Genomic DNA, 12,703 nt, shown 5'->3' on the forward strand with positions numbered 1-12,703 from the left:
CTCGCCCCGTTTCTCGTCATGTTGGGGGCGAACCCAGCACTCCGGCTGCTTTTGAGCTGCCCCCACCACTGAATGGCATGTGTGCGCATCAAACATTCACTGCTGCTCTGCTGCAAAGCAGCGATGACAGTGTCCACCAGCCACCAGCAGGACACTACAGCCCGTGGGCAGGACAGTGCCCCATTGGTCTGCCCCTCCCCTTTATGATTGTAAGCTCCAACAACCCGGGCCTTCTTCCCTTATGCTTTTCCTTCCTCACTTATACCATCATCTCCTCCTCACTGCCTACAATGGTGCTAAACCCTTAGGCTCTGCCGTCCTGCTACTTAGCTGGGTATTATGACCGCTGGTGCAGCAATGTTTATAAACCTAGTCCACGTCCTGTAATGGTCTGTACTGCAGGGATGTGCTGTCAGAGCCTCCCTGTCATTAATGATTAAAATAATACAAAGAAGATACTTATGACACAGAATGTGTCATAAGTATCTACTTTATATTATTCTAATAATTTTTACAGTGGAAATAGAGTCAAATTTGTTTGGGAGGCACCAAGAGCGGTGCCTCCCACTAAGAATAATAAAGGAGATGAAGCAGGGGGCGGGGCCAAGCTGTGGGCAATAAAATCCCATTGAAAAAAGCAGAAGCGGCACCTATATAAGTGCCTCAGGGACATGCTTTCTGCCCACATCAAAGCAGCCCCTGTCAGTGAGGCAGATGTGACTGGGCATCAGATCCAGCACTGACAGTGACTGTATCCGGCCGTCCCTGTCATTGCTGTACTCTGTGACTGGGAGAGTGTCAGTGTCAGTATGCAGGGCCCAGGCAGGCAGCATGTGAGTGTTTAGTTTAATACATTCAATACACTCACTATCACTACTCACTAAGTGGCTGTTTTGTTGTCCAGGTCTTCGCACCGCACACGCATCCCGAGTTGTTCAGATACAGGTTAATGTATTTCTAGATATTGTGTGGTTGGCAGGGAGTATTCATGTTCTGTAAATTCTGTAGAGATACAGGTAAATGTTGCTTATTATGCAACCTGCCAATTAAATGGTGGATATAAGGTACCTCTTTTGGGTCCATATACTATATGTGTGTATAAATCTGGCTCCAATACTAGCTAGCGCCTCACCAGCCACTGACCTCACCGCACGTCACTGATTTCTGGTTTTGTTCCTAATCTTTCTGCACTTTGTAAGTCGCTGCGGACCCCTTGTGGCGCCTTATAAAGTAATTATTATTAATAATAATAATAATACATATTATTTAAATTTATTAAGCAACTTAAATTTTAGATTTAGTGGTTTGTTTCAAAATGCCAGCAATATACCATTACTATATATTTAAATATAGCAACAACAAACTCGGTCATGCTCTGGGGGTGTAGAGCGTGTTCTTTTCTTTTTTTATATACAGAAACAAAACAAATAAGATAGACAATTTATTACAGAAACAGGATCAAAATAAACCATCAGAAGTATACTGCAGTCCACCGGGGATTCACCCACATTTAAATATTAGATATAAAATAAGATTGTTTAAAAAAAAAAAAAATATCTTAACTGTATCCTCCCAGCTGCTCACACCCAAAGACATCTGGCTTAGGACACTTTGCGTGTTTCTCATTTCATAGGACGTATCCTAGTTATAAAAAGCATTTTCCAACAACTTGTTGAATGAAGTATGCCAGCATTAAGAATCACCGGGTCGTATTGGTCCAGTCTGGCAAATATTAGGAGAGATAATCATTTGCGTGTAAGAAAATATGATTTTCATGTCAAGAGCAATTCCTCCTCCGGAACACTAGAGCGGTAACACTGCGGCCTGAGTGTCCTCCAAAACTAAAGGAAGGAGTTGGCAGCTCGTCTGTCATTTCAAACCCTGCAAGATAAATACAGTAAATGAACCACTATACACATACAAAAACACAACCCGAAGGCCAGTACATCGGCAAATGAACCTAAAGTGTACCCTTCACCTACACAAACACATCGAGCGGTCTGAGGAACCAAGATGTCTAACCAGTCTAACCAGACCAATTTATAGCATTGATTTGTAATTAGTTGTTTTTTTTTCAAGTAATTCCACTTTCCCACTGATTACCGAGTCTGAATCTGTACAACGTAACTTTGCGTGAAAAAAAGCCACAGTGGCTGCATCACAGCACTTCATAATGCAGATTCAGACTCAGTCGCACACAGATATACAAGTGTCACGTATCTAATTAAAACTTGTCACATTTTTAATAATTTACTATTATACCTTAATCGCTGCTATATGTCCATTTTAAGAAGTTTTAGACTTTTTAGAATTGGGTTGGCATAGGTGGTAAGGTGATATAATTGAGGTGACAAGTTTTAATTTAATATTTTTAATTTAGTGGTTTTATTGATTTTAGGACTACATATTTTTAATTTCATAAGGGGCTATGTCAAAAGATGCTGCTAATATTATGTTTACATTGTATCATGCTGCTATTTAGTCGAACTCATATGTTTGCCTGCTATTGAGCCCAACTAATGCTATTTAAATTAATTTAAATAAACATAAGACATGTTGCCATTTAGTCCAAATAAAAAGAACATTGTGCGCTTTTCAATCTACTGACATAAAAGGAACAACTTAAACAATAGACGCAAAATAAGGCAGCATAGAATTGCCAATAGACAAGTCACCCTAAGGTGTCATATAAACAGAAAACACAATAATGACAATATAATCCTTGCGCCAGATATTTCAGTCCAATCCTATTCTCCGATAATGGAAGAATTCTAGATGATGGGATCTTCTCACTTATTACTCCACCGAGAACATACAAAACAAACAAATAACAGTGTATTAGAGATATAGATGCAAATCCAAATCCAAAGGAAGGGTAACAAATAAACGCCCTTTTAAAATCCTTCTGTGTAAATCGATTACAGGGTCACCACAATAACATGCCTTCCCGTCAGATTGAATGCTCACTTGAACAATACCTATGGAAGTTGGGTGTGAATCACATCAAGGTTTCTTTAACAGCCATCAAAACCATATAGTGAGACAAACAGCAAGATGCTCACATACAAGCTTACTTGAGAAACGCTGTAATGACTCTTATAAAGGTTTCTTTTCCTCCATCAAAGCACAGTATCTCTCAGAAATAAAGAGAAACTTCATATGGTGTAGTATTTTAAAACCACATTTAATAAACAAACACTATTAAAAAGCTGGGGGTATACCCTCCGTACCAGATAGATGTTGATAACAGGCAATAATGGATAGATGCAGCAGCAGCAGAGACCCGGCTATTCCACCGCCGCACGTAAGAGCCAGAATCCAGTTATAAATCAGGTACCAGGTAAACCTCCACTGTCACTCCTGACATGTTTCCACACCAACGAGCGTCTTTTTCAAAGTGGAGGGAACGATGTGCAGCCCGGGCTTATAGCCCCCGTGAACCAGAAATGGGAATCCGGAATTACCAAACTCTATAATGCAAAACCTTACTATGTTCTCCGGACATAGGCCATGCTTTTAAGCGGATTGATTTATTAAAATTAGAGTCCCAAACACACTTGTAATCGAGACTGCCTTAAAAAAACTTCGCAATAAAGTTTGTTAAAGTCACGTGATCCTAAACACGTGATCGGACCGGCATCTAAATAGATGTTAAACGCTAAATTGAGATCAGGACTGTCCGCCTAGGAAAACCTCTCAATAAAGTTGGTTAAAGTCACGCGATCATAAACACGTGATCGGACCGGCATCTAAATAGACGCTAAACAGTAACCATAGTAATAAGGTTGCGATGCAATATCCGGATCTCATTGACATAAATTACACAAATAAATAACACATAAAATAATTCAATATGAGGAGCATATAAACTAAACAAAATAAAATACAAACAGAGATATAAGTTCAGAGGAACCATTTGACCTCAAAGTCACAATTCAGACCTGCGGGTTTCAAAGTATTCAAATTATATATGCATTTCATTTCTGTTTGAGCTAGTCGTAGATCCCTATTGTTTGATCTCCAATTCTCTTTAACAACAGAAATGCCACAGAAACGTTGGATACTTTTAGGTGAACTGTTTTGCTGGTTTTTGAAATGAGCAGAAAAGGGATGATGTTCTGATCCTTTTGAAATATTCCTTACGTGTTCTGCCCATCTCATTTGTAGTGCCCTTTTAGTTTTACCAACGTATACCAAATTACAAGAGCATTCAATGGCATATATGGCATAGCGTGTATGGCACGTAATAAAGTCTGTGAATTTATGGTTCCTACCTTGTGTCTTAAACTCTGTGACTTTAGATAAACTACTTCTTGGACACGCTTTACATAGTTTACAATCACCACATCTATAGAAACCCTTATTTCTCAGGAGAAATCTCTTACCATCCATAGGTAAAGCGCTAGACACTAGAGTTCTTAATAGTAGGTGCTCGTCTATATATAAATTTTGGTTTATTAGTAAGAATTTTACAAGTGTGTTTGGGACTCGAATTTTAATAAATCAATCCGCTTAAAAGCATGGCCTATGTCCGGAGAACATAGTAAGGTTTTGCATTATCGAGTTTGGTAATTCCGGATTCCCATTTCCGGTTCACGGGGGCTATAAGCCCGGGCTGCACATAGTTCCCTCCACTTTGAAAAAGACGCCCGTTGGTGTGGAAACATGTCAGGAGGAGTGACAGTGGATGTTTACCTGGTACCTGATTTATAACTGGATTCTGGCTCTTACGTGCGGCGGTGGAATAGCCGGGTCTCTGCTGCTGCTGCATCTATCCATTATTGCCTGTTATCAACATCTATCTGGTACGGAGGGTATACCCCCAGCTTTTTAATAGTGTTTGTTTATTAAATGTGGTTTTAAAATACTACACCATATGAAGTTTCTCTTTATTTCTGAGAGATACTGTGCTTTGATGGAGGAAAAGAAACCTTTATAAGAGTCATTACAGCGTTTCTCAAGTAAGCTTGTATGTGAGCATCTTGCTGTTTGTCTCACTATATGGTTTTGATGGCTGTTAAAGAAACCTTGATGTGATTCACACCCAACTTCCATAGGTATTGTTAAAGTGAGCATTCAATCTGACGGGAAGGCACGTTATTGTGGTGACCCTGTAATCGATTTACACAGAAGGATTTTAAAAGGGCGTTTATTTGCTACCCTTCCTTTGAATTTGGATTTGCATCTATATCTCTAATACACTGTTATTTGTTTGTTTTGTATGTTCTCGGTGGAGTAATGATAAGTGAGAAGATCCCATCATCTAGAATTCTTCCATTACCGGAGAATAGGATTGGACTGAAATATTTGGCGCAAGGATTATATTGTCATTATTTTGTTTTCGGCTTTTGAATCTATATCTACTGGTGCTGCTAATATAAGTTACTCTTTGTAGAAATGGATTGTGAATAAGGAGCAGGGCTTTGGTTATAAGGAATGTCCCTTTAAATCAGGGGTGGGGAACCTTTTTTCTGCCGAGGGCCATTTTGATATATATAACATTATTCGAGAGCCCAGTGCAGGCCAAGCCCCCTCCGTGTGATGTCTCACTGAGGGTGGGGGTCACAATCGCTGGTGATTACAGCAATGCCTGGAGCATTCCGAGGATGCTCCAGGGAGCTGCAAGGGCAGCGGTGTGACCGTCTGAAGCGTCCTAAGGACGCTCCAGGGGGCACTGCTGCATAGATTCTGGCTGCAGGGTGTCATGCTAGGCCCCCTGATAGCCAGATAGGGCTAGCAGGAAAAAGCTCAGAGGGCCAGATCAAATTAATCCGGGGCCTTATACGGCCCCTGGGCCTGAGGTTCCCCATCCCTGCTTTAAATAAAGAATGGACATGGTGACTATGGAAACAAAGCTAACAGAAAAAGGAGCAGAACGTCACTTCCGCCCAATGAAGGGGCAGATGAAGAAACGGAAGCTGCGTCACATCCGGAAGATAAACAGTGCCCGAAGGCGATTATACAGCAGGACCGGAAATACGGGGACGGACCCCATAGGTAATAACATTGGGGAATAGGGAAAGACTATGGGGACGGACTCAATACATCACTTCCGGTCACGGACGGACCGGAAGTGCAAGAACAGAGGGAACATGTAATTGTTCAAAACGATAGGTACAGAACATGTATAGTGATTTAGTACATACTGTGTGGGGGCTGAATAATTAGATCTCAGCACATCTAGATTTGATTACATAGTTAGGAGGGTATTTAACATGTATACACTGGAACTGCCCCACACCTTGAGAAAGATCCTTTGGATTGAAACACGTTGGTGAGGGCAGTCCGATGCTTGGGATGAAGGAGGACCCTGCCTAGGAAAGAGAAGATTTGGGAACGGGGCACAGTTCATTTTCCTACTAAACAACTTAGGATCTGCCTTAAACCTAGGTAGGAGTTTATCCATATCCTATATGCTTTTACTTCACTTTTTTGGAAATGATCAGAATAAAAGGCCTGATTCAGAGCTGAACGCTCTGACCAGAGCGCTCGCTCTGAATCAGGGCCCTCCTCCCTAAAAATGGAGCGACCATCGGGCTTGCGACGAGACCCTGCGGTATGGTCTCGCTGCCGCAAGCCCAGGAGTGATTTTGGCTCTATCAGAGCCAAAATCACTCCCACTGACATCATTACTGATGTCAGTGGGGCCGGCTTCAGACGGTAGGCGTTCCCATGGGAACGCCTCCGTCTGGCAGCCACGCCCCCGGCACGCCCACCAAAGGATGCGTGCTGTCAATCAACATCGACAGCACGCCCCCTTTGGTGCGAGACCCGGAGCGACGGAGCGCCCGGCGCTATCCGGGTCTCGCGCATGCGCACGACGGAGCTCCCTCCGTCATGCGCATGCGCAGTGGGGCAACATCGACCCGCTTGCGAGCGTCCTTTGCTCGCGAGCGGGTCTGAATGACCCCCAAAAAGCGGTGTGAACTTTTCTCCTGGTTCCAGTATCTTTAATTGGTGGGGATACCAAGTCTGGGGATCATAAGAGAGAAGGAGACGGCTAGAGACTACAAAAAGAACCAACCAATGTGCCTATTATACTCCAGTGTTTTGTGAGTATAAAACTGTGGGGACATTCCCCAAAACTAATTTACTTGTAGTGGAGGTGATGCTGCACTGATGGAAACAATGAGGTCTATTGATGGGCTTTATATTTAAATCACAAAGTGTGAGGTTTATGATTGGGGGCATCCCCAGACAATCACAAGCTTGAGAATACTAGAATATATAATGCTCTCCTAGAGATTGTAAATTTGTGGATAAATCTCACAGTAATACACGAGGATCGTTGTGTTCTGTGTCTGTTTCTATTTTACATATATCAACATTTCTCCCTTAAACGGTGTTGGAAGTGAAAGAGATCAACCATTACCCAAGGGAAGTAACATCCATTTATCATTACAAGCGCCAGTGTGTTACTATAAGCAATTTTCTTGTCTGTGTGGGAAACGGGTGCTATCCCAACTGGTTTATAGTGTAACACAGGCAGCTAAGATTGTGCACTAGAGGAATACCAATTTCTGTATTGTAACATCTTCTTTCCTGTTTGCTTGTTACTGAATAAGCTCTTACAGCCTTTAAAGGATTATCATATATATCATCACCCAGTCCCAAATGTTTACTTCCCTGGGGTCTGGTGTTCATGAGATCCAGTAGTAACCCCAAGAACACAATGGCCAGGCCGGCTGGAGTGAGGAGAGTGCAGCGGACATTGTGATGCCCCCCTCGCTCCTGCTGACCTGACGTCTTCTTTCAGACAGGCACTGTGTTCAGAATAGGCAGCAAGTTGAAGTGCTCTGACTGGTGTCTAATGCCACAAGATGTCAGTGACCAGCCAAACATTCTGTTTTGGGCGAAATTTTCCTTTATATACACTTTATGTATCACCTACATAATGCAAATTTCCTGCAAGCTGAATCATGTTAGAGAGGAGGACTAGTCTTTGTAGGAATCAGAGTGGGAAGTGATACATCTGCTGCTACCCAGAGCCAGGTATAGGAAAGGTGTTCTGGGGTACATGTACACTAAGTTTGGAAATATAATCTATGCATATTTAAGTAGTTTCCTGTATATTAATAATTTTATTAATAGAAGAAAAGTGTCCATGTATTCTGCATTACTGCTGTGTGAGACATCCAGGACTGGAGAAAAGATGGCGTTCCTCTTGTACAATCACACTACATAGAAGAATTACAAAAGCCAATCACAAACATAATTGCTTACCTGTGCCAAACTGTCCAAGCAGCTCATCTTTGGTCCAGTTGCAGGTGGTAATGATAAAAATGCCATTTGGTTTTAAAGTCCTACACAGTGATTGTACGTACTGGCTGCGTTTGCCTTCTGCACCATTGGGATCCAGACTCACTGCATCGAAAGTGCCTTTATCCAGACAAATGTCAAACTTTTCCGAAGGATTGAATGCGCCCAGGAAATCTGCAACCTAAAATAGCATACTGTGTAACATTAACTGCAGGGCAGTCTACAAAGTGGAGTCTGTATGTGTCAGTAGTGCAATACTAGCTTAGGCATGTCACCAGTACCAGATTAAGGACCACATGGGCCTGGAGCTGAAATTTACGAAGGGCCTATTGTGCACTGCCGCAGGGAGTGTGACTAGTGATGTAGGGGGGCATGACCGATGCTGTGGGAGGATGATCTACACAGGGGGGTGTGACTAGTGATGTAGGGGGCGTGACCAGTGCTGTGGGAGGATGATCTACACAGGGGGTGTGACTAGTGATGTAGGAGGGGCGTGACCAGTGACCTGTGCTGTGGGAGTATGATCTACACAGGGGGTGTGACTAGTGATGTAGGGGGGCATGACCAGTGCTGTGGGAGTATGATCTACACAGGGGGTGTGACTAGTGATGTAGGGGGGCGTGACCAGTGCTGTGGGAGGATGATCTACACAGGGGGTGTGACTAGTGATGTAGGGGGGCGTGACCAGTGCTGTGGGAGTATGATCTACACAGGGGGTGTGACTAGTGATGTAGGGGGGCGTGACCAGTGCTGTGGGAGTATGATCTACACAGGGGGTGTGACTAGTGATGTAGGGGGGCGTGACCAGTGCTGTGGGAGTATGATCTACACAGGGGGTGTGACTAGTGATGTAGGGGGGCGTGACCAGTGCTGTGGGAGTATGATCTACACAGGGGGTGTGACTAGTGATGTAGGGGGGCGTGACCAGTGCTGTGGGAGTATGATCTACACAGGGGGTGTGACTAGTGATGTAGGGGGGCGTGACCAGTGCTGTGGAAGTATGATCTACACAGGGGGTGTGACTAGTGATGTAGGGGGGCGTGACCAGTGCTGTGGGAGTATGATCTACACAGGGGGTGTGACTAGTGATGTAGGGGGGCATGACCAGTGCTGTGGGAGTATGATCTACACAGGGGGTGTGACTAGTGATGTAGGGGGGGCATGACCAGTGCTGTGGGAGTATGATCTACACAGGGGGTGTGTCCTGCGTCATGGGCTGTGGCTAGCGCCTTCCTTCATACACCTCAATTGCCCTCCCCACTTTGCCTAGATCAACAGTGTAATGGGGAAGTCTACAAACAAAGGGAAACCCCATTTGTTAACATGACAAAAAAATAAACATGTCACTTAGTGATCACACACAAGTGATCACATACAATTGAAACCTCTCTACTAAAAAGCATATGGGTCACTTACTATTTATTATTACTATTTAATAAAGTTTAAAGAGTATTTTTAAAAATATATTAAAATATTTTATATTAAAAAATATCATACCCCCCCCCCCCCCCCCAAACCCCTGGGGGCATTCTCTCTCAATTGAGAGTTTCCTCAGAAGGTCAAGTCTCTCCTCTTGACCTTCTGAGGAAACTCAATTGAGAAAGAAACGTGTTAAGGAAATTTACACTGGGCCTCGTATATTGCCATCTATTAAGGATCTCCCTGGTTTGTGGCCAAGCTTTCCATGTATTGTCTTCTTGCTGGAACAAGACTCACAGTGTAAGCAGAGACGAGCAGAGATCTGGGATGGTGAATGTACATACCGATCACCTGCCGGCTATAACACACCCACCCCCAGAGGAAGGCATTACGAAGTGAGACGGCCGGCCGTTCACAGTGGAGACTACGGCCAGAGGAGACGTGCTGACGGGCTCTCCATACAGCAACCAGATCGTATCCCTGACTGAGAGCCACGTCCCTACTACACCGATCAGACACAGTAAGTGTCCTATGAGCCTGTGCCATTTATTTGCCATTTAAGTCCTTCTCATACAAATCCGTGGGAGACTCCGGTGAAAGTCATTGATAATTACACAGAATTATGCTGATATACCCAAGTTTATTACATCGGGACATAGCTGCCTCTTCTTGGATTACACATCACACCCTGTGAGACATTATTGTTGTCAGCTGACCCACTGAGATTAATAGGGACACGGGGGATATTACACGTTTTACCGACCATTGGATGGGTACTGTATTACAGCAACACCCCGCATGCTATTAAAACATTGCTACATATTAGAGACTCATAGTATAATGCTATTTTATTTAGTTTTTATTGTATTTTTTTTTTCTTATACATTTTATGCGATACTATATGCATATATTATTATAATAAATGTATATGTTTGCTATATGAGCTGGAAGGATTATTTTAGCTTTATATATATTATATATATTTTTTCTTATTACTCACGGCTAGTTTAACCACATAATTGGTCATTGCAAGAGTAGAGTTATAGGCGCTAATTAGCTTTTTGTGTTTTACCTGTATGCTGTATAAATGCTGTATAAGTGCTCAGTATAATACCAGGTTCAGGGGAATGTTTCTCCTTATTGTGATATTTGTTACTATGTTAAAAGAGGCTGCTGTGTTATATTGCAGGAGTGTATCAGGTTGCGGAGGGCCCGGCTACCTCTACAATAGGAGAATTACTCTGTTAGGCTAGATATAAAGAAATTGTGATTTCAGCATTATCGCTTCATTACGTGTCTAGCACCACAATGGTGAGAGGTGAAAGGCTATGCCTGGAGGGAGGAGTTTAGTTTGCACCTTGTTCTTAGGTTCTCAAGCTAAGGGGCCTATGTAACAATCAGTTTTTTACGTAAAATTATGCATTCTATGTATGTATTATGTATTGTAGTTATGTACAGGGCAGTATTAAGAGAGGAGGGGGCCCGTGTGCAGTCTCCATTCGGGGCCCCCTTCTCTCCGGCGGCCGGCAGCGCACTGTCTTGTCTGCCCAGAGTCTACTGCGCATATCACCGGGAAAATAGCCGCCGCTGCCATTTTCCCATCGAGTTCCCTACAGCGCATGACGCCAGGAAAATTGCCGCTGCAGCCATTTTTCAGGCCATTTTTACAACGCCGATACTGCAGACGTGGGACTCCAGAGAGGCAAGTATAAATATATGGGTACAGCGTATGCCGTGTGGGCCCCGCTGGACCTAGTGGCCTGTGTGCCCCGCACACCCTGCACCCTTAATAGATATGCCCCTAGTTATGTACTAATAGCAGGATATTTAGTGCATATATATATATATATATATATATATATATATATATATATATATAGTGCAGGATATTTTCACAGAAATCTCCGGGAAAGTGCTAGTTAGCGCTGCAGATCGCAGTCCCCGGGAGTTCCCCTTTGTACATAGCGGGGATATTTTACATAATCACGGCTGCACTAGGGTCTTAAAATCACTTCACAATCACTTCACATTAAATACACCGTCTCGCTAACCTTAGAATAAATGCACGGTTGGGTCTGGTTGGTGCTTGGATGGTAGAGGGTTTGGTACTCAGAGGTACTAGACAGGGCAGTGGGTCCATGACTAAGGTTTCCATTTAAACAGAACCAGTCTGTTTATGGCCCTTTGCTGTCTAAACATGTATAGGCATTAATTATAGAATGGGTTTGAAGTTAGAATCCTAGAGAAACTAGGGGCTGTCTAGATACCTTAGTTCAGACTAAGAGGAATTTAGGATTGTAGTTTCAAGAGACAATTATTTTAGCATCTGGAAGGGATATGTTGTTAGGAAGGGGTTCTTTCTTATTCCTCCTCTTCTAGGCTTCTCATAGACAGCAACTTATAGGCATAGGGTTTTGGGATGTGGGTATATATTTACACATACGAGCACCATATAGGCATCCACTCAATAACAAACTTGTTAATCTGCATACATATTTACCAACATTGTTCTTTCACTTGTATTTCTACAAATCTCTTGCATTCATATTTCATTTATATTTCCAATTTTCAACCCTCTAGTTTACTTAACACCATGACTAGGTTTTCTTCAACTCCCTCCTTCACGCAGTCTCTACCTAATCCTCTGTTCAGCCCCCTACTTCCACCTTTATCCTTTCCCCCTTATCTCATCCCCCTCCTCCTCTCCCATTGCTCCACTTTCACCCTTTTCTACCACCATTTTGTCCTACTACCCCACCACTAATCCCTCCTCCTACTCTCCTCTCCCTGTCACTTCACCCCACTGCTATCCACATCTACCTCCCTGCACACCTCCTACAGGTTCCCTTTCTAGCTTAGGTGCCAGCACCATCACTAAACTCTATTCATATCGGTCCCCCAAATTAATCTTACCTCCACGTTACAGCAACCCGGATAATCTTATTTACATCTCCCCCACAAACGCTATCTCTCTATCCTGTGCCCTCTGGGATGCCAGGCCAGTCTGTAATAAACTGGTCCCCAC

The 12,703-nt window shown here is 43.2% G+C and overlaps 1 protein-coding gene across 1 annotated transcript in view; it reads right to left on the minus strand.

Moving 5' to 3' along the window:
* Window positions 1-1,359: 1,359 nt before the first annotated feature.
* The window catches only part of EEF1AKMT2 (EEF1A lysine methyltransferase 2), a 32,533-nt gene continuing 21,189 nt past the window's right edge, over window positions 1,360-12,703 (minus strand). The window contains exons 5-6 of the mRNA XM_088476886.1: window positions 8,224-8,440; window positions 1,360-1,881 (exon numbers count right to left, since the gene is read on the minus strand). Coding sequence (XP_088333012.1) covers window positions 1,778-1,881; window positions 8,224-8,440 — 321 coding nt within the window. The 3' untranslated portion in view covers window positions 1,360-1,777. The remainder of the gene's footprint in view (window positions 1,882-8,223; window positions 8,441-12,703) is intronic.

Source organism: Taudactylus pleione, unplaced genomic scaffold (genome assembly GCF_031769625.1).
Source record: "Taudactylus pleione unplaced genomic scaffold, aTauple2 ptg000198l, whole genome shotgun sequence".
Lineage (NCBI taxonomy): Eukaryota > Metazoa > Chordata > Amphibia > Anura > Myobatrachidae > Taudactylus > Taudactylus pleione.